Source organism: Pygocentrus nattereri, chromosome 20 (assembly GCF_015220715.1).
Source record: "Pygocentrus nattereri isolate fPygNat1 chromosome 20, fPygNat1.pri, whole genome shotgun sequence".
NCBI classification, from domain to species: Eukaryota; Metazoa; Chordata; class Actinopteri; order Characiformes; family Serrasalmidae; genus Pygocentrus; species Pygocentrus nattereri.
The window spans coordinates 26,884,749-26,912,565 of record NC_051230.1 but is presented as its reverse complement, the minus strand read 5'-3'; the positions used below and the strand labels follow the sequence as shown (position 1 = coordinate 26,912,565).

At 38.8% G+C, this 27,817-nt stretch overlaps 5 protein-coding genes across 6 annotated transcripts in view; 3 read left to right on the top strand and 2 right to left on the bottom strand.

The window, feature by feature from the left end:
• The window catches only part of LOC119261556 (zinc finger protein 239-like), a 47,449-nt gene extending 30,924 nt beyond the window's left edge, over positions 1-16,525 (bottom strand). Inside the window, exons 1-4 of one of the 2 annotated variants that reach the window (XM_037531799.1) lie at positions 16,189-16,525; positions 15,470-15,507; positions 14,697-14,933; positions 14,281-14,467 (exon numbers count right to left, since the gene is read on the bottom strand). The gene's annotated coding sequence lies outside the window, so the exon portion shown is untranslated. The remainder of the gene's footprint in view (positions 1-14,280; positions 14,468-14,696; positions 14,934-15,469; positions 15,508-16,188) is intronic. The other variant, XM_037531796.1, reaches the window with a different exon arrangement.
• On the top strand, positions 341-896 carry LOC108416588 (histone H2B-like). The gene has a single exon (XM_017689520.2). It carries the CDS (start codon positions 482-484, stop codon positions 854-856), a length of 375 nt encoding a protein of 124 aa, XP_017545009.1. The 5' UTR covers positions 341-481; the 3' UTR covers positions 857-896.
• LOC108416587 (histone H4) lies at positions 567-5,670 on the top strand. The gene is made up of 3 exons (XM_037531814.1): positions 567-701; positions 4,530-4,671; positions 4,887-5,670. Exons 2-3 carry the CDS (start codon positions 4,658-4,660, stop codon positions 5,182-5,184), a joined length of 312 nt encoding a protein of 103 aa, XP_037387711.1. The 5' UTR covers positions 567-701; positions 4,530-4,657; the 3' UTR covers positions 5,185-5,670.
• LOC108419634 (histone H2B-like) lies at positions 567-8,973 on the top strand. Its single transcript, XM_037531811.1, has 3 exons — positions 567-701; positions 4,530-4,734; positions 5,698-8,973. The coding sequence occupies exon 3, from the start codon at positions 5,801-5,803 to the stop codon at positions 6,173-6,175; it is 375 nt and encodes a 124-aa protein (XP_037387708.1). The 5' UTR covers positions 567-701; positions 4,530-4,734; positions 5,698-5,800; the 3' UTR covers positions 6,176-8,973.
• A 2,243-nt stretch (positions 16,526-18,768) lies between the features above and the next one.
• LOC108411818 (gastrula zinc finger protein XlCGF7.1-like) lies at positions 18,769-25,567 on the bottom strand. The gene is made up of 3 exons (XM_037531792.1): positions 25,247-25,567; positions 23,130-23,182; positions 18,769-21,237 (listed from the first exon to the last, which is right to left on the bottom strand). Exon 3 carries the CDS (start codon positions 21,131-21,133, stop codon positions 20,204-20,206), a length of 930 nt encoding a protein of 309 aa, XP_037387689.1. The 5' UTR covers positions 21,134-21,237; positions 23,130-23,182; positions 25,247-25,567; the 3' UTR covers positions 18,769-20,203.
• Between the last annotated feature and the right edge of the window lie 2,250 nt (positions 25,568-27,817).

The following is a 27,817-nucleotide window of genomic DNA, read 5'->3' as shown; positions in this document are numbered from 1 at the left end:
GAATCCACTTGCATGTCAAAAGAGCCTTTTTTGTATATTCCGTTCAATACTCGATTTTATATTGTGACTCAATGTTTAGAGAAAAATAGAATATTTAAATTAGTTTTAGAGTGTTTAAAGTTGAATACATAAACTTTATGCGCTATAGTGAGACAATGAGCGTATATATTGTATGCGCGCCTGTGTACGCGTCATAAAAAAAAACTATTTGGAGTGTACTTGAAATAGTGTAATATAGTGTACTGTATAAGGGAACAGTAGCTAAGAGTGCGCGGGAAGGTGAACAAAGGCAACGTCTTTAGCTGTGAGAAGGAGAAGAAAGAAGAGGAGGGGTTGGACAAGCGAGTCCTTGATTATTGTCCAATCATCGTTTGACAGCGTTCCGAGGGGCGGAGCTTCTCCTACTTTGAATTTCGGAGTCTAAATAAGCGGCTGCGCGCGGCTCCTCCTCATTCTTCAGTCGTACTCGAAGAGAAGAGCGATGCCTGAGCCAGCAAAGTCCGCCCCGAAGAAGGGATCCAAGAAAGCCGTGACCAAGACGGCCGGCAAAGGAGGGAAGAAGCGCAGAAAGACCAGGAAGGAGAGCTACGCTATCTACGTGTACAAGGTGCTGAAGCAGGTCCACCCCGACACCGGCATCTCCTCCAAGGCGATGGGCATCATGAACTCGTTCGTCAACGACATCTTCGAGCGCATCGCCGGTGAGTCGTCCCGTTTGGCTCATTACAACAAACGCTCCACCATCACTTCCAGGGAGATCCAGACCGCCGTGCGTCTGCTTCTTCCTGGTGAGCTGGCCAAGCACGCCGTGTCCGAGGGCACCAAGGCCGTCACCAAGTACACCAGCTCTAAGTAGAAAGTAGAGAAGACTTTCTCAACCCCAACGGCTCTTTTAAGAGCCACCCACGTTTTCATATAAAGAGCCTTTTCTTCGTTGTTCGACGAAAGTTAAATAATTTTCTGTTTGAGTCCGTGTTCCCGCGCAATTTCTCAGTCTCCTTATGTAATACAAGGTTTACTAAAACTGCCTTTATTTTCATGTTTGTGTTTGGCGTAGTTTGAATAATCAAGTCAGCTCAGGATATGGTAAAATGTTAATCAAATAATACACAGATATACCTGGAAAAAAAAAAAAAAAATATATATATATATATATATATATATATATATATATATATATATATATATATATATATATATATATATAATAGAGGCCTCTTTTAGTTATCATGCTTCTATTCTGTGGAACTCCATTCCACCTTTTAGTAAACAGCTCAGTGCACACTTTTAAGAAACATTTGAAAGTGTATCTCTATTTTCTTGTTGTTTCTTTTCTTCCTTTACATGCATTTGTGGATAGAAAATGGGTGCCCAGTTATGTATGTTTGTATTATTATGAGCTGTTTATTTACATATTCTGTTAGTGTTCTTGTGTGTTTTATATATTTGAAGGCTTTCCAGAGTGGAGTCAGAAGAGGCCAGTGTGTGTTTGTGGAACAAAAGTAAAAAGCCATCAAGCTGCATAAAATAATAAAAATAAAAATATGAATGAAGACATATGAAGGTCATAGTAAGTATCTTAGAGATATGCTGAACAATTTTTTAATGAATTATTTCTAAAATAAATACAAATGAAATAAGTGAAAGTCAAAAAGGTTGGAGGCTAGGCCTGTGATGCAGAGCAGAGCCAAGTATTAGGGTCATTATAGAGTTAGCATAAGGAAAATAGGCCTTAGGTTAATGCTAAAGTGCCAGTGAGTACAGGTAGGTTAACTAAGCCTTAGGCTACTGCTGATGGTCGAGTAGGCAAAAGTAGTTTTACGTAGGTTTATCGCTAAGCTGTAGTAGAAACGGAAGTAGTCAGATTAAGGTAAGGTAGTTGTGGAGCTAGGACTCCGGCTAATGATGCCATTAGTGTGAGAAGTAGTTGGTTAGCCAGACCTTAGGGTTATGATGAAGTTACATGTGGGCCTCTGGTTGATGGGTAATTTACAGTGAGTAAAGTGAGTTTAAAGCTAGAGTTAGAGTGTATAATAATGGTGCAGTGCTCGACCTTAGGCTTTTTGTTTTGGCGCTAGGCCATATGTGCACATATGGACATATGAACATTTAGAGCAAGGGCTTTGGCTCATGATGACATACTAAGGAATAGGATGTGGAATGTCTAGGCTTTAATCTTTTGAGCAGAAAAAATGTGTTTGAGTTCATGATGCACTTAAAGTAAGCAAAGGTAGGCTCAGATCTAGACATGAAGCTTATAATGCAAAGACATTAAGCAATAGTAGGTGTAGACCTAGGCCTTTGACTTATGATGAAATGAGAGTAAGCAAAAGTAGGCTTCCATCTGGGCCCCTGGCCTATGCTGAGGTTAAAGTTAAACAGGTTAATGGATAGGGGTTTGGTTCCTTCCTAGTTAGCTTGAATGAAAAGATGTAGGTAAAGGATGGCTTACAGTTAGGCTTCAGGCTTTTAATGTAGTGAAACAAATAAACCTGAAGCCTAGCTATGAGGCTACTTTTGCTTACTCAAACTTCATTGTAAGCCTAATGTCTTGCTATGTGGCTCCTTTCACTCAGTCTAACTACATCATGAAACTGGGGCCCAACTCAAAATCAGTTTGTACTTATTCTAACTACACTGCAAGCGTACATTGGAAGTGCTCAAGTTGAAGTTAACAGGCTTGTAGCTAGACCTTAGACTTCAAGGGTAGGTAAAGTTACCGAAAAGAGGTACATAGCAAGGCATCATGCTTATGATGAAGGTATGATGAGAAAGTAGAAGTAGCTACAGAGCTATGCCTTAAGATTTTGATGAAGTTAGAGTAAGCAATACTATGTTTAGACATGTTTATAAGTCGTACTTTTAGAGCTAGGCCATAGCCAAATTATGAAATGAGGATGAATGAAAAGAGGTACATGAGGTAAGAGAAATAAAAGTAGGTAAAGAGCTATGCTTTAAGCTCATGATGTATTTTGAAAAAGCAAAAGTAGGCCTGGATCTATGCATCAGACCTGTAATATAGACAGAGTAAGTAATACTAGGTTAAGAGCTAGGCCTTAGGTTATTGATGAAGTATGTAACATATCCCAAAAAGCCATTAGGCCAAAGATGAAGTTATAGTAAGCAAAAGGAAGCTATAGCTATGCCTCAGACTTACATTGTAGATAGAGTAACTAGCAGTAGGTATAGAGTCAGGCTACCACACAAATATAGCCATTTTAATGACTATCCAAAACCAGTAGTGAACCTACTTGCGTCTACTGAGGTTCATGATGTCTGGGCATTTACTCTAATTTTTTTGTAATGTTGACTGTAAAGCAGTGGTAAGTTTGAACAGTAATTGACACTTGGAACAAATTTGCAGTGTGTGAGATTTTTTCCCCCACTAAGTTAATCTTTTTAAATGTATCATTTTAGACCTCTCAAAGATATAGTGGGGCGTATCAGTGATACGGCTTTAACTTTCAGTAATGAGCCCGTTCAAGTAACTTTATTCCATTTTGTTTTGTTTTGTTTTTTTTCCATTGCCCTGCTCAGAAGCACCACGGAATATCAACAGAAACAACTACCACAGTACCACATACAGTAGATGCCTGCCTACAATTACAGTAAAGTGCCACAAGTTCTGCACTGTGCACAACACTGAACAACACAGAAATAAATATGGAAGCATATCAGCAGCCAAATTCCTGTATTCCTATGCTTGGATTTAAATGTTCCTTATATACGCTGGGCCTCTAATAAAAATGCCTATTAGTTTTACCATTGTATTTTCTCATTTGGTTTACTACTATGAACATTTCATTTATACTGAGATTTGGTCGTTTTAGATAAATATAATTGTGTTTTCTTCAATCGTAAGTTATGCTTAAGGTGATTAAACCATAATGGTGTCAAAATGCTAATCCTCTAACTCCTAGTGAGCATTAGATGTGGGTATATTGCTGAGTTCCACTTTATCCATTACCAAAAAAATGATCTTATAATTTTTTTGTGTGTAATTGTACTGTTACATGTAAACACATGAAAATCTCACAACCACCTAGTCATAGTGACTGAATTGGGAACATGGTACTGTATAATACAGGGAGATTCACTTGAATCTAAAGGTCTTTCTTGTACTTCCCTTGGCACAATTTGACCACAGGATGGCGCCCAAGCTTCATCCATTCATCCATGACCGCTGTAGCATTTATTTCCGACGAAGACCGTGTGTGCGTGTATGTATATATATATATATATATATATATATATATATATACACATACACACACACACACACACACACATATATATATATACACACACGCGCACACACTTTGGTATTATATTGTTCTTATGAACTTCTTTAACTTTTGTACTTTGAACATTTTATGACGTTTCGAATAAAAACCTGTGATTTAGAATGCTACTACTAATAATGGCACTGATATTAGTAACAGTTATAATAATATTTGTGTTATTTATTTCATAGCAGTATTTGCCTTGTGTTTTTCTTGATTCCGTCGTTTGTGGTGTTTTCTCTGTAGCATCTGTTGCATGTGGCTCCACCTCCCGTGTCTTGGCTTCAACTAGGTCCTGTAGAGGAGCATAAGAGGCGTGTACAGAGTTGCAGCTCTTCATTCGTGTTCGTTGACTGACTGAAGATCTAGAGAAGATGTCTGGCCGAGGTTTGTAGACACATTATACGGGAACTGAAAAGAAGAAGGACTATTGATACAAAAAAACAAGAAGGTAAGAAATGGGACTTTCTGACTTTTTAAAATATAAAGTCTGTAACTGTTTGATGTTTTGTATTTAATGATGATGTTTGTTTGTTAATTGTAAACTGTTATATTTTTGTTAAAATAAAGTTTCTTTAAAAAAAAAAAAAAAAAAAAAAAAAGTAAGGGAGGCAAAGGTCTTGGGAAAGGAGGCGCAAAGCGTCATCGCAAAGTTCTTCGCGACAACATCCAGGGCATCACCAAGCCGGCTATCCGCCGTTTGGCTCGCCGTGGCGGCGTCAAGCGTATTTCTGGTCTGATCTATGAGGAAACCCGCGGTGTACTTAAAGTATTCCTGGAGAACGTGATCAGGGATGCCGTCACTTACACCGAGCACGCCAAGAGAAAGACCGTCACCGCTATGGATGTGGTTTACGCCTTGAAGCGCCAGGGACGCACCCTGTACGGCTTCGGCGGCTAAATGCTCGACTCGACCAACTCTAAACCCAACGGCTCTTCTAAGAGCCACCCACATGCATCTCAAAAGAGCCTTTTCTGTATATTCTGTTTAATCTGAATGAAAATGCTCGATTTTATATTGTGACTCTTAATGTTTAGAAAAAAACAATAAGTAAATAAAATAATTAAATAAAGTAGTTTTAAGATACCCAAAAAGTTCTATATATAAATTTTATGCACTGTAGTGAAACGATGGGCGTATATACTGTGTATGCGCGCGCGTGTGTGTAATAAAAAAAAACTCACTTGTACTTGAAATAGTGTAATATAGTGTAATCTGGTGTGCTGTATAAGGGAACAGTAGCTAAGAGTGCGCGGGAATGTTAACAAAGGGAAGTCTTTAGCTGTGAGGAGGAGGAGGAGAAAGAGGACATGGAGGAGGAGGAGGAGGAGGAGGAGGAGGAGGAGGATGGGCAGGAGTCAGGATTTGTTCGCCAAGCAAGTCCTTGATTGTTGTCCAATCATCGTTTGACAGCGTTCCGAGGGGCGGAGCTTCTCCTACTTTGAATTTCGGAGTCTAAATAAGCGGCTGCGCGCGGCTCCTCCTCATTCTTCAGTCGTACTCGAAGAGAAGAGCGATGCCTGAGCCAGCAAAGTCCGCCCCGAAGAAGGGATCCAAGAAAGCCGTGACCAAGACGGCCGGCAAAGGAGGGAAGAAGCGCAGAAAGACCAGGAAGGAGAGCTACGCTATCTACGTGTACAAGGTGCTGAAGCAGGTCCACCCCGACACCGGCATCTCCTCCAAGGCGATGGGCATCATGAACTCGTTCGTCAACGACATCTTCGAGCGCATCGCCGGTGAGTCGTCCCGTCTGGCTCATTACAACAAGCGCTCCACCATCACTTCCAGGGAGATCCAGACCGCCGTGCGTCTGCTTCTTCCCGGTGAGCTGGCCAAGCACGCCGTGTCCGAGGGCACCAAGGCCGTCACCAAGTACACCAGCTCCAAGTAGAAAGTGACGAAGACTTTCTCAACCCCAACGGCTCTTTTAAGAGCCACCCACGGTTTCATATAAAGAGTCTTTTTTGTGTTTTATGTAACGCGAGATAATCGTTCGACGAAAGTTGGGTAACTTTCTGTTTGAGTCCGTGTTCCCGCGCAATTTCTCAGTCTCCTTATGTAATACAAGGTTCACTAAAACTGCCTTTGTTTTGATGTTTGTGTTTTGGCGTAGTTTGAATAATCAAGAGTGAGCTCAGGATATGGTAAAATGTTGGTTAACAATCAAATAATACACAGATATTTTTTGATTTGATTTTTAGGAAACAGCAGCTAAAAATGCGCGGGAAGATTAAGAAAAGGAAAGTCTTTAGCAGCAGGAGGGGGAGGAGGGAGTTGGGCAAGTTGAAGATATGTAGAGATTTTTGTAATATTGCCATGTAGAGGGTCGAGTTTAACACCCCTGCTTTATTGTGTGGATAGTGGTGTGTTATGTACTAAAATCTTATATAAATGTGTTTCTACCTGAAATGTATATTATACAGAAAAAACAGAGGCCTCTTTTAGTTATCATGCTTCTATGCTGTGGAACTCCATTCCACCTTTTAGTAAACAGCTCAGTGCACACTTTTAAGAAACATTTGAAAGTGTATCTCTATTTTTTTTGTTGTTCCTTTTCTTCCTTTACATGTATTTGTGAATAGAAAATGGGTGCCCAGTTATGTATGTTTGTATTATTACGAGCTGTTTATTTACATATTCCGTTAGTGTTCTTGTGTGTTTTATACATTTGAAGGCTTTCCAGAGTGGAGTCAGAAGAGGCCTGTGTGTGTGTGTGCGGAATAAAAGTAAACCAATCAAACTGCATAAAATACTAAAAATAAAATATTTATAAATGAATAAATATATAAAGGTTACAGTCATATCTTGCAGAGACGTGCTGAACTTGGAACCATTTTTAAAACTGAATTATTTCTAAAATAAATACAAATGAAATAAGGTTATAGGAATAGGATGTGTAACGTCTAGGCTTTAATCTTTTGAGCAGAAAAAACATGTGTTTGAGTTCATGATGCACTTAAAGTAAGCAAAAGTAGGCTCAGAGCTAGACATGAAGCTTATAATGTAAAGAAATTAACCCTTGTGTTGTCTTGAGGGTCAAAAGTGACCCACTACCATGTTTAGCTGTAGAAAAAATACCCTAACCTATCTTTTTCCACCTTGAAATTTTATGACTTTTCCTAAAGGGATCCCATCATAAGAAAAAGTGATATTTTGTTTTTGTTTATGTTTCCATGTGAGCTGTACACCACTAGGGTACAAATATTGTCTTATGGGTCATTTTTGACCCGTGAATTATAAAAGCATTTAAACACCAGAAAAAAAGTTCAAAGGCCACACACAAACTCTCTAATACACACACACACACCTACACACACACACACTCATCAAAGAAACTGGATTGATGTATGAATTGAACTTGCTTTTGACCTGCACCTACACTCTTGATCTGCAGCTAACCCCTCACATCACACAAGCTCCCAAACAAAACAAACAACAATCTCAGACATAGTAAAACAATAAAAACAAATTCAATATAGAGGATATAAAGAGACCCCGAATCAAAGTACCCCTAGTTCGTTCCTTGCTGAAGCCATGAATAGATGTCTCAGTGCTCAACAGGTCCTGGATGAGATATTTTCAGGAGCTGTGTAGGAACAAGAGGATGAAGATGTATCTGAAGAGGAAGATGGGGAGGAGTGCAACCCAGAGGATGAAGCATCTTCAGATGAAGAAGAAGAGGAAATCCCTCAAGCTGACAGAGAGACTTTTTTGTCAAAGAATGGCAAAATTGCATGGTCCTCATCAAATTCAGACAGCAACCAGGGAAGAACTGCAGCATCAAACATCATAAGGATGACTCCAGGACCAACAAGGTATTCGGCTGCCCATGTCCAGGACATTTCATCCACCTTTCTCCTGTTCATCACACCAGCCATCGAAAAAATCATCCTGGAGAATACAAATTTGGAGGGTTTCCGGAAATATGGAGAAAACTGGAAAAATATGGATGAGATTGACGTACATTAGGTCTACATTGGCTACATAGGGCTTTTGATATTAGCAGGTGTATATAGGTCCCGTGGCGAGGCTACATATACAGAAGGATGTTCCTTGAGCAGTTGGGAAAGGCTCTTGTCACTCCGTGCATTGAGAAAAGGGAGTGCCTGCCTCGCACAGAAGCCACTGCAGCCATTGTGGAAGCTGTTCAAGGAGTTGTATCTTGTCCTGATCCACCTGAGGCTGCAGCAGGGTCAGTCAAAAGAAAAAGGTGCCAGTTCTGCCCCTGGAAGAAGGACTGCAAGACAAAATCTGTGTGCTGCACATGTGAGAAGTACATCTGCAAAGCCCATTCGCACGTTTGCACATACTGTCCAACATGTGCTAAATAGAGTTGATGGTGAAAAGTGTTCACAAAATCAAGTAAAATTTTGTTTTATTAGTGTTATGAGAGAAGTATTTTAATAATTCACTTCCTAAAAATTATAAAAGAATAAACTGTTGACAAAAAAGTTCCAGATTGTTGACTATTTTTTCCCTTTTAATATAATTAATTGAGGTGTAATTACTTCACATTTATATTATAGCAATAATAAACCTCTACTGTGTAAAAGTAAACTTTTATGACAGTGTAATACTGTTCACTGGTGATCGTCTTTGTAATGTGTAATGCCCTTTGGTAGGGCGGGTCATTTTGGACCCATAGGACAATGGGAGTAAACAGAATGTTAAGATCACACAAGGGTTAAGCTATAGTAGGTGTAGACCTAGGCCTTTGATTTATGATGAAATGAGAGTAAGCAAAAGCAGGCTTAGGCTCGTGATGCAGTTAGGTTCAGTAGGCTTTAGGCTAATGCTAAGAGCCAGTCAATAAAGTTAGGTTAAGATCTAAGCCTTAGTTTCTGACTTTTAACATAGAGTAATTTGAAGTCGCAGTAGAGCTAGGACTAATGATGACAGAGTGAGACAGTAGTTGGTTAGTCAGACCGTAGGCTTATGATGGAGTTAGATTGAGCATGTGTATGTTTATATAAACCATGATAGTTAGTTAACATTAAATATATGACAAAAATGAAAATGCATGTCAGCCATGAAAAGTATTTTACTGTTTACTAAAAATGACCTACATGGACTTCCCTGTTCTATAGCCTTTTATTAGACATTTTCTATATTATTATTATTTATTTATTTGCTTGTATTTCACCAAGATTAAGCTGCATCCATGAGCATGAAATGTGCAGAAATCTAATTCTAGGCACTGTCCCCTTTCGTCTCTATACCCAAAACATGAACACATTAATACTTTAAATAAGATGCTATATATTTTATTTAAATATGATATCATTGTTATTATTATTACTTGATCTGAACTCAAAGGTTTGAGTGGCAACCCCAAGTTTCAACTGCTGTCATTCACATGACACTCATTAACAGCTCTTCAGAAGTGTGTCCATGAAAGCTGTGTGCGGTAGGTTAAGGGCTGGACTGATAACATAGGAGTGCTTTGAAAGTGTTGGCTGTGCGGTATGGAAAAGGCCTGGTTACCACTACAGACTTCATTATAATCTGCAATCAAATAAAGAAAAAAAAAAAAAAAATGCAGCTTCCTCACGACCCACTTGTTCCGACACTGACCCACAGTCTGAAGACTACTGTACTAAAGATTTCTTTGCAACTTCCTTAATGTTTCCCCTTCTTTGCACCCAAGTCCATTTTGTACATCACCTCACAAGGTCTATTTTAACATTTACTAAAAATATATAATAACAGTTGTCTCAACGTTTTAAATTGTGAAATATAGGACTTTTGACCCTATATGTGATAATGGCCTGTTTAAACCCTCTAGGCTACACATTTTGTTTTTTTTTTTTTTTTGGCAGAAGAGAAGTATTACTTGGTTCACAAATCTATTTTGTGAGAGACACATTCGTAAGATTTCAAGAGCTTTCCTCTATCACAAAGTCATTGTTTTAGATACCAAACTCAGATGTGCTGGGCGCTGGAATAGAGCCAATTCAAACTGAATTTCGACTTGGAAAAAAATCAGCGACGATGTCTGGAAGAGGAAAGGGCGGTATTTGAGCGAGACGTGAGAGTGTTTGGCCACGGTGCCTCGCGGTAGCCGCGGTCTCTTTTACTATTTTCCTGTAGACCTACTTCTTTTATACATCGTTGAACTGAGTACTTTTATCTGAAGTCACGCCGCTCTCGCGGATCGCGCCGCCATTATGGCGTCCCGCATGGCCTCGGCCAATACAGCGTCAGATATTGGGTGAAGATCAGTTTTAATGGTCAAGGAGAAACCCCTAACAGAGATTTTATCGCTGACATGATTTTCCAGTCTCAGTGGCTTCAGGTCCAGGATATTCACTCCTTTATTAGTTTACCCAACAGAAAGGAGTTTGAGTTATGCTTTAGGACTGAGAGAGCCCTGAGAATCTTTTTAGACCACCATGAGAAGAATTCAACAACATGGAAAGATTTTGACTTGTTTTCCCCCTTGAAGACTGACGAAAAGACAATCATAGTCAAGTTCTGGACTGGCCGGATCCTGGATGAAGACATTGAAACCTACCTCAGCAGGTTTTGTACTATTTTAAAACCGGTAATTAAACCTGTAGACAAATATGGCTTATGGTATGAAATTAGGAAATATCAAGTTAAGATCAAAAATGATGATCTTGGAAGAGAGATCAGTATCCCTAATTCCATTTCCTTGGGTCCACATAATGGGAAGATAACTTACCATGGCCAAGTCTCGAGGTGTTTTATATGCCAAGACACAGATCACCAAGCTAAAGACTGTGGCAAAACGAAATGCTGGCAATGTGGAACTTTTGGACATAAAGGCAAGGAGTGCACCCTTACAGCCAAATGCACTCTTTGTGCTAAAGATGGTCATACCTACTTCACATGCCCGAATTCATATGCTAACAGATCTAAGGTGATTACAGTACCTGTTCCAGAACATAAAGAACAAGATTCCCAGGAAGGTATCCAGGATCCAGGAAAAAACAAAACTTCAACTGCGGAAAGACAAGACTGCAAAAGATCCACGCATCTTCCGCCTTATGCAAACTCCACCAGGTGAACCTTTAAATAAAAAGAGTGTTCCAGCAGTTATCAAGAAAATGAGCCAAGTGAAGGTGAACAACCAAGAGGATGAACAAGAAGACCTTCTGGACATAAGTAACAGCTGTGTGGGTGGAGCAACAACAGAGACCCCCATCAACATCAGCATCTCATCTGAGAGTGATAGTGGGGATGATTCAAAGGGCGCAAGGAACATGGACAAGGAGGTAGGATCTTCATCCCTGTCATCATCCTCTTCTTCTTCAACTTCGATGATTTCAACTGCTGGAAACATGGATCAAGATGAAGATGGGAACTCAACAAATGAAAGAAAACGGAAGACTACCTGGGACTGAAGGTAGGAAACTGACTGAAAAGAAAAAAAAAGAGATGATTTTAAATCTGTATGACCTCTGTCCGTTTTAACATCGCCACTTGTAATGTCAGAGGTATACAATCAAAGATTAATAGAGAAAGTAAATTGAATATATTACGTCATGAAAAATTAGAGGTGTTGTGTATACAAGAAACAAGGTTATCAACACAGAGACATACAAGGTTCACTAAAACTACCTTTATTTTGATGTTTGTGTTTGGTGTAGTTTGAATAATCAAGTCAGCTCAGGATATGGTAAAATGTTAGATAACAATCAAATAATACACAGATGTAACTGAAATATATATTATACAGAAAATAGAGAGGCCTCTTTTAGTTATCATGCTTCTATGCTGTGGAACGCCATTCCACCTTTTAGTAAACAGGTCAGTGCACACTTAAACATTTGAAAGTGTATCTCTATTTTTTGTTGTTCCTTTTCTTCCTTTACATGCATTTGTGAATAAAAATGGGTGCCCAGTTATGTATGTTTGTATTATTATGCGCTGTTTATTTACATATTCTGTTAGTGTTCTTGTGTGTGTTTTATACATTTGAAGGCTTTCCAGAGTGGAGTGAGAAGAGGCCTGTGTGTATGTGTGTGGAATAAAAGTAAAGCCATCAAACTGCATAAAATACTAAAAATAAAATATTTATAAATGAATAAATATGTAAAGGTTATAGTCATATCTTGCAGAGACGTGCTGAACTTGGAACCATTTTTAAAATTTAATTATTTCTAAAATAAATACAAATGAAATAAGTGAAAGTAAAAAAGGTTAGAGGCTAGGCCTTTAGGTCTGTGATGCAGAGCAGAGCCAAGTATTAGGCTCATTATAGAGTCAGCATAAGGAAAATAGGCCTTAGGTTAATGCTAAAGTGCCAGTGAATACAGGTAGGTTATAAAAATAGGATGTGTAACGTCTAGGCTTTAATCTTTTGAGCAGAAAAAAATGTGTTTGAGTTCATGATGCACTTAAAGTAAGCAAAAGTAGGCTCAGAGCTAGACATGAAGCTTATAATGTAAAGAAATTAAGCAATAGTAGGTGTAGACCTAGGCCTTTGATTCATGATAAAATGAGAGTAAGCAAAAGCAGGCTTAGGCTCGTGATGCAGTTAGGTTCAGTAGGCTTTAGGCTAATGCTAAGAGCCAGTCAATAAAGTTAGGTTAAGATCTAAGCCTTAGTTTCTGATTTTTAACATAGTCAGAGTAATTTGAAGTCGCAGTAGAGCTAGGACTAATGATGACAGAGTGAGACAGTAGTTGGTTAGTCAGACCGTAGGCTTATGATGGAGTTAGATTGAGCATGTGTATGTTTATATAAACCATGATAATTAGTTAACATTAAATATATGACAAAAATGAAAATGCATGTCAGCCATGAAAAGTATTTTACTGTTTGCTAAAAACGACCTACATGGACTTCCCTGTTCTATAGCCTTTTATTAGACAATTATTATTATTTATTTATTTGTTTGTATTTCACCAAGATTAAGCTACATCCATGAGCATGAAATGTGCAGAAATCTAATTCTAGGCACTGTCCCCTTTCGCCTCTATCCCCAAAACATGAACACGTTAATACATTAAATAAGATGCTATATATTTTATTCAAATATGATATCATTGTTATTATTATTACTTGATCTGAACTCAAAGGTTTGAGTGGCAACCCCAAGTTTCAACTGCTGTCATTCACATGACACTCATTAACAGCTCTTCAGAAGTGTGTCCATGAAAGCTGTGTGCGGTAGGTTAAGGGCTGGACTGATAACATAGGAGTGCTTTGAAAGCGTTGGCTGTGCGGTATGGAAAAGGCCTGGTTACCACTACAGACTTCATTATAATCTGCTCTCAAAGAAGAAAAAAATGCAGCTTCCTCACGACCCACTTGTTCCGACACTGACCCACAGTCTGAAGACTACTGTACTAAAGATTTCTTTGCAACTTCCTTAATGTTTCCCCTTCTTTTCACCCAAGTCTATTTTGTATATCACCTCACAAGGTCTATTTTAACATTTACTAAAAATATATAATAACAGTTTTGTCAACGTTTTAAATTGTGAAATATAGGACTTTTGATCCTATATGTGATAATGGCCTGTATAAACCCTCTAGGCTACACCGTTTTTGTTTTTTTTTTGGCAGAACAGAAGTATTACTTGGTTCACAAATCTATTTTGAGAGAGACACATTCGTAAGATTTCAAGAGCTTTCCTCTATCACAAAGTCATTGTTTTAGATACCAAACTCAGATGTGCTGGGCGCTGGAATAGAGCCAAGCTATGGACATCTTATGTGGACATACGTGGACACAGGAAACATCTCTCCTTTTAAAGTTAAATCCGTGATGAGTGAGAGAACTCTCAGATTCACAGCCCATCACTTCTTCCTCTGTTTTTTTTTCCTCATTGTTAGTCTTGAATTTTAAGACAATAAATTTGAAATTACTTTTGGATCTGCATACGTAAGCAGGCTAACTTTAAAGGTGACCTATTACGCTAATTTCCAATCTTCATAATTTTAGTTATGAAGTCTACTATAATATATTTACATGCCTCAGTATTCCAGAAACATTAGTTTTCTCATACTGCAAATCTCTACTCACCCTCTGTTTGAAACGCTCTGTTAGAGCTCCTGTGTCTTTAAGCCCCTCCATCCTGATGAGCATAGTATGTTCTGATTAGTCAGTTCACTCACTTGCTTCTGACTGGTCAAGCGCCAGAGTGGTTCCGCCAATACACGGCCTCTGGTAGATATGATGAGTTGCGTTGCGTGAGGGCATGCCAAGCTCACTGGTAGGTGGGCAAGAAAGATTGTGTTATGGGATTAAAAGTTTCTCCCACTGACATATATTTTCAGTTTTGTATCTTACACGCACAAAAAGCTACATAACACACTAAATGAAAGAGAAAGCATTATATATTCCCTTTATAAGTGGAATAACGTACAGTATATATACTTATACTCATCTAAAAATCGACTGTGATTTGACAAGAGATGTGACAAGGCTTTAAATGATACCTATGCATGATCCAGCGTGGCACCCAGCTCGCATGCATAGCTGATTGTGAATTTCCCCGCTGTGGGACTAATAAAGGATTATCTTATCTTATCTTATGTTCAGACACTGATGTTCAGTGCAGTGAAAGAAGCATCAGTATGAGGCCACTTGGGTAAGAGCACAGTTGAGTGTTGACAATGATACAGACTGCCACCGTACTGGATGAGGCCTAAAGAGAGGATGTTCCTGTGGAAGGACTGAAAACAACAAAGTTGATTAAATATTTCTCAATTCCATTGTTTTCATCCTCTAACATGTCTCAGTCAACACGTGACAGAAATTATCATTTGCTGCTGAGGCAGGTGTGAGCTTAGTACTGATACCTGTATCTGTGATACATTAATATTAATTAATTATACATTAATATTAATGATTATTAATGAGCTAAACTCTATTACAGCCCGTTTACCATATGCTATAGGTTTTACTGCTCTGATACCTGCAGTATTACACATTAAAGCACCATGTAGAAGTAAAGTCATAAATATTGATACAGTGTTGGTGATTGCCATATCGATATTTTGAACACAGCTGTAATGGCAAATAATATTAATAGATTTAATTAATAAAGCACAGATATATGAGTTCTGTAACCCAGCTTTACCTAAACATTCTGCTCTTCTGCATTATAATAAAATACTTCATGACATATTTGTTTGAAATAACCGCCAAATCTAAACATCTGTCTGGCATTCATATAGTTTTATTTAAAAAACTGAAACTTGAGTCTCACCAGTTTTTCAGATCCAGATGATTTCCGATGAGAAACATCTTAAACAAAACAGACACATAAAGTAAATGCAGCAAAACAATAACAGTAACGCATAACAATGAACTTAAACACAAAACAAACTGGTCATTATATATTACTGGCTAAAATATAGCAGAGTAAAATGCAGATTATTAATATAAAGCACAAATAAAACATTTTAAAAATACTCTAGAAAGTACAAATCCACCAGTGTTACTAGAATAAATGTGACTAATCACATTAAAATGATCACTGCCTCCTCTGAATTACACAAACTGACACTATGTTTTGTGTTATATTATATTTCTCAGTGTGAGAAATATCTTTTAATTTTAATTCTGAATCAGCCTTTCATTTGTTCTAGCTGACTACCTAAATGCTTCAACTGATTGATTCTGCTGCACACTAGCACAGCATCTCATCTGTCTATGCTGTCTACACTATTATGAGTTTCCATGGCTGCACTGCTGGGATGAGACAGCTGTATAGACCTGAAGCTGGGCGGTCACTGTGTTTACAGTGTGCTGCTGGGAGCGGTTGCTAAGAAACATCTGACGCAGCCGCGAGACATAAACAGACAAGCCGCTAACGCTAGCTAGCTAACTAACCTAACGCTGGTGTCTTCATTCGGCATTTGGACCCAACAAATGAAACACTCTGTCTGTTAGCGAGGCTGCTTATCTCGTTTTATCACTACTCACTTTTTAATAGCAGATTCTGACCCTTGCAGTCGTATCTCCAGCCGCCGTTCCACTCGGTCCAGTCAGTTAACCTTAGTCAGCTGTGCAGCTGGATGATCCTCGGTTCTGGGAGCTGAAACCGTCCCCAGGCAGGCGGCGCTGTCTCAGTAAGGAATGTAAGACACTGTCTGGACGAGGTTTAACACTCGCTAAACAAACACGATAAAACCGCCCGCGTTAGCGACCTGAGCGAGCCACTTACTGTAAACGGCTCGTAACGGTCGCGTTTGACTTTAACAGTGTTTTCACATATAGTTCGTTTAAAAAAACCGAACCGAGTTCTGTGAAAGTAAACTGGAAGGGAACCACCTGCAAATGACCCGAGTCCATTTTGTGTTCACACTTTAAGTGACCTTTAAAGGGGACTCCTTCTGGTCCTATGAGGTCTCAGACCTCTCTGACTAATCTGACCTATCAGGTGAAAAGAAAGAGCCACCAGACCCGCCTACTGCTTTCCTATTGGCTGCGCTGAGACGATTAGCCTAAATTGTAAAAAATGGCCCTGCGGGTCCGCCGGGGTGGGCTCCGTTTTCGACTGTGCTCTTCACTGAAGTTGCACCCGGCGAATTTTCATTAAATCAGCGTTCAGTGTGAAAGTAGCTGAAAACTGGAGCCTTTAACACCGTAAAATCATGCGAGCTCTCGCATCTTATCGCTTCACCGTGTCAGCTCTGCTGTCTGTCTCAGACCACGGACAGACTTTATCCCGAGTAGAACCTTATAAATGGCGCTTGGTCTGTTTTACCTGCTGGGTCGCTGAAGGAGGTCTTCTCCGTAAAGCAAAGCTGAAGCGCGCCGGGGCCGTTTTGTTTTCACAATGCACCAATCAATCGAACCACAAAACGAACTACAAACGAACCGAACTGAGGCCACCTCTTGACGGGGTCTCGGTTCGGTTCGTTTTTGAGGCCGTTCAGAGGTGTCTGAGTTCGTTTGGTGTGTTCACATATGCAAAAGAAACCATGACTCAATGGTCCGAGTCCACTTCAAGCGCTGAAACGGCCCAAGTGTGAAAACGCCCTTAATGAAAGAACACGGAGCTCGCGCTTCAAAACCGAGTCCCGCGCTCTGATTGGTCTAAACTCCCGCCAGTCATTTGTTAGTCCTCCCATACATCTTGTTCCGGTTGGCGCCTCTGGCTGGACTGAATGAACCGCGCTGCTTTGTTTTTGTTTGTTTGTTTGTTTGTTTTTAAATCTAATCAGAGCAGAAAAGTGCAAAGCCTTGAAATACATAAGACAGCTGCACAGGATTATTATACAGAGCATCACTGAAGAGACAATGTCTTAATACATTAAAGTATGAAGTTGGATATTCAAACAAAATCTATTTATTATGTAATTTTTCATGGTGGAACAACATAGATCTGTCTATTACTACCCAAATACATTCGTTTATTATTGCTTGTGTTTTCCCAATACCTGGAGGTAATCATTTAGAAAATTATACATAGTATATAAAAGAGTTTGTTCTCTTTCTGTTGGGCCAAATTAAAAGTCCTAATGGTCTAACTCTGGGCAGCTCCGATCTACTTAAGAAAATAAACTGAAGTGTAGATGTTGAAGAGAGTGAACTAAGTGCTTATTTTACATTAAATTTTGGCTGTATGTGATCTCGAAAGTACTCAGCTTAGCTGTTGAGTACATTTACTTCCTATTAGTTAAAAGTTGTTTTATCTTGTTGTCTCTGGTTACAATTGTGCATTTGAAAATAGATCAGCGTGTTAATCATGGCATGTCTGCAAATGAGCAAAAGGCTGTGACTGACTGTGATTGTAACATTTACAGATGGAGATAAATGAAAAGTTATTCTACCATGAACTTCAGTGATGTAAGGAAACATGTTTAAACATTTTAAGGTGAGGTAAATGGTTTAAACAGGATTTTTAAAATTAATCTTTTGCTACTGTAAACACATTTCTGCAATGATCAAAAAACATACAAAAAAGAATTACAAGTAAAACCTTAGTGAATGTTCTTTTGGTAATATCACACACAAAAAACAGAAGATTCCAGAAGGCTGTTTCTTGAGGACATACTATTTATATTCATGTCATATTCTACATTAGGGAGTGCTGTGGTAATCCTGGTAATCCTCTGTTGTAATTTTCAGTTTGGCAGTACCACAGGAATACCACACTCATACCACAGGACTTTTTTGTAATGGATCACTTTTTAATCTCAATTGAACTGTCTTAAAACACAACATCTCTATGTCTAAAGACAAAATGATGTCTTAAAAGTCATACATCATCTTCAAGACACACTAAATAATGACGTCTTTGTCTTAAGACATTGTCTTTGTTTTGAAACATGAAAGTTAGTGTCTTCACTGTCTTGTTTTTCAAACAATATCTGAGCTCAAAGGTAGTTTAGACTTATTTTTACTACCTATGATACATTCTGAGTGGACAACAAAGCACTTTTGTGAATCATTCTGGATAATGAGTATATGCTAAATGCCATAGATGTGAATACAAAAATGCTCCTGTATATCCTGCATGAATTCTCTGAACCACAATGCTTATTTATACAACTGTACAAATGTTCATATCAGTTTATTTCTTCAGATTCTGCACATATATATTCACATATAACATGCACATTCATCTCTTCAGCTACTTTTGAAATTAGCTCCTTTCTATGTAATATTTTATTATTTTTCTTTTTTTACCTTTATCTACTCTGTACTTGTCTGGTCTGTTTATTATGTTACAGGTGCACATTCACTACGACCAACTGTATGTGTAACATACTTGACAAAGTGAGTCTAATTCAAATGTAAATTTGAAAACACACACACACACACACACACACACACACACACACACACACACACACACACACACACACACACACACACACACACACACACACACACACACATATATGGAGGGAGGAAGGGAGAGAGAGAGAGCGAGAGAGATGAGGGGTGAGAGCACCTGCAGGTGTCTTCCACACTGTCTAACATATACTTGGTCTAAGTAGTTATACCTTTAGGTAAATTATATGTAAATAACACTGTGCACAAACAGAATTTTACATATTGTTTCCTTATTACAAAGCAAAAATATTATGATGCAGACTTTGACTGCCCTAAAGTCTTTGAAAACAGTACTGGAAAGTTCACAGATGCATGCAATTTCATGCTCTGAAAAACAGGCATGCACAGGCCTTTCTGAAGAGGAATCACCAGTAAGTCACTCAGACAGTGCGATGAGACTTGCAGTCTGTCTTAATACTGTGAACTCTCTATTACAAAGCTGTTTCCTCCTGCTCACCACAGCAAAATGTTTACTGTTGCAATGTTCTGGGTCATAGCTGCTTCATTACAGTCCTCAACAAAAACACTCAGAACATACAGCATACAGTAAGCATCTCCTAGAGATTAAATGGAAAGATAAATTCACACTTTAGCGTAAGAAGTGTTAACTAATTAACATGTAGGAATCAAAGGAGAAAAAAAAAAGACTCAAGGAGCAAAGCACACTGTCAAATCTTTGTCAAAACATCCATCGCTGCGTCAGGAAAAACTACACTAGATTATACTCTTAGAAAATAAATAAATAAATAAATAAACCATCTTTCATTATTGAATGTGGAACTTCTCAATTGTTTTCAACATATGACACAAATGAAATTCAGTATACGTGGGTTAACTTCATGTTCAGCTAAGGAAATTTTATTTCATTTTATGCTTATGTTTAGAAATAATGTAAAGCAACATTAGGTGTTTCCACTTAAAAACAACTTGAAATCTGGGGTGGACGCAGACAGCAAGATGTTACACTCACAACTGTCCATTTCCACCACTGCTTACAGTGCACTTGTGTGTGGTCATAGCCCTTAGATGCTTGAAACTCTTCCCACACCCTGAGCAGGGACATGGCTTCTCTCCTGTGTGGATGTGCTGGTGTTGATGGAGATGACTCTGTAGAGTAAAACTCTTCCCACACTCTTAAGCAGTAATAGGGCTTCTATCCCGTGTGAATTCGCTGGTGTCGTTGGAGAGTACTGTGGCGATTAAAACTCTTCCCACACTCTGAGCACTGATATGGCTTCTCTCCAGTGTGAATTCGCTGGTGTTCTTGAAAAGAACTGCGACGATTAAAACTGTTCCCACACTCTGAGCAGTAATACGGTTTCTCACCTGTGTGAATTCGCTGGTGTCGTTGGAGAGTGCGGTGACGATTAAAACTCTTCCCACACTCTGAGCACTGATACGGCTTCTCTCCAGTGTGAATTCGCTGGTGTTCTTGAAAAGAACTGTGACGATTAAAACTGTTCCCACACTCTGAGCAGTAATAGGGCTTCTCTCCTGTGTGAATGCGCTGGTGTCGTTGGAGAGTACTTTGACGATTAAAACTCTTCCCACACTCTGAACACTGATACGGCTTCTCTCCAGTGTGAATACGCTGGTGTTCTTGAAAAGAGCTGCGATGATTAAAACTCTTCCCACACTCTGAGCAGTAATACGGCTTCTCTCCTGTGTGAATGCGCTGGTGTTCTTGAAAAGAACTGCGGCAATTAAAACTGTTCCCACACTCTGAGCAGTAATACGGCTTCTCACCTGTGTGAATGCGCTGGTGTTCTTGGAGAGTACTCTGCTGAGCAAAACTCTTCCCACAATCTGAACAGTAATATGCTTTAACTCCTGTGTGAATGAGCCAGTGTCTTTGGAGATTACTCTGTGTATTAAATCTTTTCCCACACTCTGAGCAGAGATACGGCTTCTCTCCAGTGTGAATGCGCTGGTGTGTTTTGAGAGTTCTCTTTTGAGTAAAACTCTTTCCACACTCCAAGCAGTAGTGAGTTTTCTGTGTTTGTCCATGAGATGTGTTCATGTGGAGGGTACCAGATGACATTTGCTGAGTACCAGAATGTTTTCTGGACACCATATTTAACATCTAAACGTTTCCTTTGACGGAATCTCCTGATGTGTTTACAGAAGCATGTTTAAGCTGGATAGGAAAGTGCAGGAGAAGACTTGAAATAGGACATCATTTTGTTTCTGCAAGTAGAAAAAGAAAATATAAACTCAATGTGCAATGCAAAAAAAAGGAATCTGATCCAAACCATGAACGCTCCACTTACACAAACTGGCAGAAAATGTAAAGAAATAATACAATTCCATTTGATATGAAAAGGCAGTCACACTAATTACTTACACTTTTCAAATAAACATTAACACCACTGGCTGTGTTTACATGCAGAGATTTTTGCCAATCTGATTGAATACAAATCGGGATTACAGATTCAAACTGAGGTGTTCATCTGCTCACTCTATTCAACAATCGGATGGAAAATCTTCGTTTACATGCTCAATACAAGTAATCCGATGTTACCATGACAGCGAACATCACGTGAGGTCCAGTCGGCGTGAGCTGAGTTTCCAGTTGGCGCGCTTGTGGTTTTAATTGCTTTAAACTGATGTCAGACTCAGAAAAACGTCCTTCACATTTACTTATAAAGGAAGCGGCGAGAGGAAGACGTCGTGTTCCGAGACACATAAGATGGACGTCCGTCCCACCGCCGTCTTTTAAAGCTCAGAGCATGAACTTCGTCTCCTCTTCAGACCAGTTTCTGCTCCTGTCATACTGAACCTTTCACTATAACATGACACGCATGCGCAGAACGTACTTACATGTTCCGATTGTAATGTAATCGGATTCAGACGTTTACATGGCACCACCTCGTTCAATTGTATAGAAATTGTTTTCCGAATGGCCTCAATCTGACTAGACGAATGAGGTGTTTACATGGATGTATCCTATTCCGACTGAGCTATTAGTTGGATTATTAACGGATTATTATGCATGTAAACGTGGCTACTGAAAGCATGTCATCATGCTTCTAACTGAAACTCCAGGGCTAAATTCCATGGCAAAAAATTACTGGGATTATTCAAAAACTGCCACAGTCACATCGTATGGTTAACATTAAAAAATGGTTAAAAAAACAAAAAAACAAAAAGATGAACTTCATACATTTTATCCTATGTAGATTTTGCCACTGAAGATGACTGGATCCTCTGCTTTACAAGATCATTATACTTTGGTACATCACAGGGCTTAATCAATTCATTAAGCCTTAATCCAAGTCATGCATAGATAACTGCAGAGTGTAATAAATGACTATCTTTAAAACCTCTTAAGGTGGTTTTAGTGGTAATAGTTATTGAGTCAGCAGAGCATTGGCACCTTTTATGCACTACATGCCTCAGCACTCTGCGAGTTGCTGTGGTTGCTAAACACTTCCACTTTTCAATAACATCACTCACAGTTGATCACTGAATATCTAAGAGGGAAGAAATTTCATGCTTTTTTTCACAAATGTTTGAGAGCCACACTGCATGGCTAGGCGCTAGTTTTTATACACCTGTGGCGACAGGACTGAATGAAACACCCCAATGCAATTGTTAAGAGGTGTGTCCCAATACTTTTGTCCATATAGAGCTGGGCGATATGACCAAAAATCTTATCATGATAATTTTTATATCAGTCAATTTCGATACGTATTGTGAAAACAAACAAACAAACAACAAACATCATTATTCCTTTCAAGTTTGAAGGCTGTTTTTTGTTTTTTTGCTCCCGAGTGGTTAACTGCGGTTTCAAACTATCCTTTATGGTCAGAGCATGACAAACACTTGCCAACAGTGGAACATTTCAGAAATCTGTCAAGGGATAGTGGGAGAAAGTTTCTGGTTAGTATGAATTTATTTATCAAACATTTCATATAGTTCTATCAAGGATAGTTATATTGTGTTATTATTGTCATCACCCAGCCCTATATCCACATAGTGTATGCCAAACAACTTTGTGCAAATCATTGTCAACTGTTGAAATAAAACTGCTCCAACTTAAGCATTTCAGCAAGATGTATAACTGATAATTCACCAACCTTTAATGCTCAAGACTATGCGCAGACTCCTGGTCAGACAGCAATGCAGATAACTAAATGACAAAGAGAGAGATTTAAGACAAACAATGATAATTTGGAGATGAATGGACTTTCCCTGCACCTGCAAAATCCAGTGTCTTTCTTGTCCATTCCTGCCTGTTAAACCTAGCACATTTTAACCTGCACTCGCCTGCTTCAACCACACACCTTGCCCATCTGCTCTGTATCTGTATCTGCTTTGTGCCATACGTATAGTCCTCGTCCACTTTCGCCTGCTTTTGCCAAAATCTGCTCCACTGATGGTGAACCTCCAGACTCAACACACCCAGCAGCAAAATCAATGAGTACTTTTAGGCTAAAATATAGCCATGTAAACTTGTACACATGGCACCACACAATGAAACTGGTGTCTCCTGACAACTGTCGAAAGACAAGTAGGCAGTGCCACAGCCAAATTGGGTGAGCTGAAATTAAATTCAAGCCAAAAACAGAGTGAGGCATGCCACGACACAGACTAAAGATCTGTGTCAACCGTCAATAATAAAAATCAGATTTTGTTAACAAATAAATAAAATAAAACACACACACACACACTACATATTATAGCTTCATTCCATCCGCAAATTATTTAGCAGATCACACAGGACCCGCCTTCCTCTGACCTCTACTCCCAAAACACCTGATGAAGAGCTTGACTGTTACCTGCAGAGCTGGTTCAAGTGTGTTGGGGCAGTAAATACTGAAACTGCAGGACAGTGGCTTCCCAGTACCGGAGTTGAAAACTATGGTAGCCAAGTCAACAGGACAATGTGGTTAAGAGGTCAAACCTCTGTGGTAGGACATTTTGACAAAGAAGCACAATTAAATCAAAACACATTCGCATTGATTTTCTTTCTGTATGCTCTGCAGACATCTTCAGCCAAGTTTACCTCTGCACTCTAATAAAACCACAATAAGACCCTGAGTGGCATATTTGTTTACACTGCACAATATGATATCTTGGCAAGTGAACTCATCGAGTTGATAATATCGAACATTTCTCATTTTGAGACTCTTGTAAGAATAGTGTAAGATTATTTAACTATCATTATAATAGCAGGTAATTTGGCTTGTTTTAAGAAATATAGCTAAATTATCTGCCAATGTAGTGAGATACGTTGGTACAGTGTGGCATATTTACTTTTTAAATTTATTTTCTTTTCATATAAACAAGTAAGTAATGTCATGTAATTCCAGTACACTTTGAACTAGATAATTAACAATTGGTAATGGATTAAAGTTTAAATAAATACCCAACACTGGAGCTATCTATAACTTTATCACTAGCACTATGTTGAGTCGGAGTCTCTTACAGGGGGACACTGGTTCTCTATCCGGGATGCGTCATTTATTTGTCCATATGTGTTTAAGACCTTGAATATCCACCTGGAATGTCAGCTTCCTATTCCTTTTTCTGTGTTCAGTAATGCTCCAAGTGCCATGTTGATATGATATTTTTTAATGTACTAAATGTGCTAGGAAGCTGACTAAAACCAGGCTTTTGTTACAGGAACAAGCTGGTAACCTGTTTAGAATCCATCAATGTGAGTGAAGCCCTCTACACTTTCAGCTTATTATCCATTTACGTTTTATGAGAAAAAACTAAATAAATAATAAAAAAAAAGCATGAAATCTATCATAAAACTCATGCTGACCTTTGAGTTTTATACTTTAAACTACTTTTACGAATTATGATACAGGAAATTATACAGTCGAAATTTTCTATTAACAATGGTTTTAAGCGAACAGAATAATAATAATAATAAAGAAATTAGGAATTTGTACTACTTCGTCAAAATGTGCAGCAAATGTGAACACTCCTTAAAGTTTACCGTCGTTAGCTGAACCAGAGGCCGCGAATAAGAAGCAACTCCAGGCTCGTGGTAAACATTATCAACCAAATGTTCTGGCCTAACAGCTCGTGTTACTTCGGTTTGGCTTGAAAGAAGCTGCCTCTGCGTTGTCTAATCTATTTTAAACCCGTCAAATCTTATTTTCAGAACTCAAGTGTGTCTCCAGCGGTTTGGCTCAGGGTGAATGAAGAACAGTGAGTGTTAAAGTGTCGGACAGCTTCCTACCTTCAGCAGCGCAGCTCAGCTCTTCTTTCTGCTCCTCCAACAGCCCCGTCCGAGCGCGGAGGCGTGGACTGCCACGGCACAGTCTTCTGCTTCTCCGCTTTAGCGCGGTCGGAGAAAGAAATAGTCACAGAATCAGCGCCACCACCTGTATGGAGTTCGTTTTGTGCCACACGTTTCATATGAAATGAAAAAACCCACAAACAAAATATGAAGTATGAAAATATGTTGCAAATACAAATATGGAGAGTTAAATCAACATTGAGTTTGCCCATCAATTGCATGCCTATTAATTTTTTACACGGTCTCATATATGTTTTACACATTTTGACAGTTTTGCATTATTATTATTATTGTTATTATTGTTATTATTATTATTATTGTTGCACGGTGACGTGGTGGGTAGCGCTGTCGCCTCACAGCGAGGAGGGCCTGGGTTCGATTCCCCAGCTGGGTGACCGGGGTCCTCTCTGTGTGGAGTTTACATGTTCTCCCCATTTCTGCGTGGGTTTCCTCCGGGTTCTCCGGTTTCCTCTCACAGTCCAAAGACATGCAGTCAGGCCAATTGGACGTGCTAAATTGCCCCTAGGTGTGAGTGACTGTCTGTGTCTGTCTGTCTGCCCTGCGATGGACTGGCGACCTGTCCAGGGTGTATCCTGCCTTCCGCCCGATGACTGCTGCTCCAGCACCCCCTGCGACCCTGACGGAGAAGCGGCTTAGAAAATGGATGGATGGATGGATGGATGGATGGATTATTATTATTTCTATTTGCTGGTATATGCACACAATAAAGATGCTGCCACTTTACACTGCAGACCACCAAAAAGGAAGCATACTTAAGTACGTCAATAGTACAGTACACAAAGAATAATAATAATAAATAATAATAAAAAAAAACATGCATTGCATGCATTTTTTCAAGGTGAAGCATACTTCTATATTCTTAAATAGTACATTTGAAATTCTGCTTTAATATGCATTTCATTAAAATTCTTTAAATGTGTGCTTAAGTACATTTCAGCTGCAATATGATTTACACGAATAGCAATCAAATCTGGGTATCAGGACACCCACGAGTTCGAGTTATAAAACCTACCACCCCTTTGCAACTTCAAAAAAAAAAAAAAAAAAAAAACTGGCTGGCACATGTTTCAGCAAATTGCTTCTCCTCCGTTTTGACCATAACTCAAACAAATGACTGCAGTTAACATTTGTCATCTTACTGACTTCTCCAGTGGTCTCCAGTCAGTGTAACACGTTTGCGCCAACCGCTCTGCTTTCTTTGCATTTTCACTGCCATATGATTCACGAATTCTTGTGACAATAGTTCCCCTCCAAGCTGGATTGTATGATGGGTCTCCTGAGGCAATCAGGATAATGCCTTTAAGCCCCTGGTCTTCAAAAGTGTTGATGGGCCTGCAGTACATGGCGATCCATCTAGCGAATGCATTGGTAAGCTTGGCTGTTGTCACTTTTTTGACAGACTTGCCCTGGCTGCAGTCTGACAATGTAGTTTGAAGAGCTTGAAACCATCTCGGTGCCACCATCTTTGCTAACATTGGCAAAGACGTAAAGCTTTGCTACTATCAATCACACCAAGAAATGTCTCCTTAGTCATTGGGTTATCTGTTTTTGCATCTTTCAGTAATTTAGTCAGGTTAAGATCTGCAGGAATTATGGAAGTAGGTTGTGGTCAAACGCATTAAGGCTTCCAGATTAACCGCGAAAGTTAACATGCTAACACTGACAGCTCCAATATAAATAGACGTAAATATACTAATAGATGTAAAAGTCTATCGTGTACTAACTAGATGGCTTAGTCATCATAAATTATTTCCTATTTAAGTTGAATCATAACAGCCGAGAAAAAAAGTACAATTAACAATCAAAGTTAATGCAGGTTTTAAAAGAATAAACTTAGGATTTAAAAGAATTGTCTCTGTGTATACTTTGATCTGTAGTTTTAACATAATGTCTTAAAAATTACTCTAACTTAAATTCTGAAAGCTCATTTAAAAGCAACTATATATAATCTGTTAAGTACTGTCAGAATTTTAAGTGAGTAAATACAGAAGCACACAAAAGCTCTTACAATAGGCTTTAAACTAAATTTTCAGCTTTTAAAAATAATAGTCTATTTTCTTTTATACACAACCTTTCTGTACTGTGCTTCTGAAAATATTCCTTATTCTTTACATACCTCACTCACTGTATTACTTGTCTTGATTTTTTTTTATTACTTATACACCGTAGATTTAAATAATCTGAATCATAAGTTATTAATTATGTTCATTGTTGAATATTCATTTTATTACAACATTCCTCTCGATGCTCTACAGTTTTTTCACTCAATTTACAATCATCTATCCTTGTGGATACATCTAACTTTTCATAATGTTTAGATTCATACAAATGATGCCAAAGGTACAGTACTGGAATCATATCAGAATCATTTTGTCAATGTATCAGCAGCTAGACTGCTTTTATAGTATTGATAACACTGATTGGGTTGAACATTGATGTATTTAAGGAGATCTGATCTGCTTCTGCACCTCCCTGAGAAAGTGGCGGACT

What these genes read in the sequence shown, in the direction of transcription:
- LOC108416588 (XM_017689520.2), top strand. Translation starts at nt 482, where the DNA reads ATGCCTGAGCCAGCAAAGTCCGCCCCGAAGAAGGGATCCAAGAAAGCC.
- LOC108419634 (XM_037531811.1), top strand. Translation starts at nt 5,801, where the DNA reads ATGCCTGAGCCAGCAAAGTCCGCCCCGAAGAAGGGATCCAAGAAAGCC.
- LOC108411818 (XM_037531792.1), bottom strand. Translation starts at nt 21,133, where the DNA reads ATGTTAAATATGGTGTCCAGAAAACATTCTGGTACTCAGCAAATGTCA.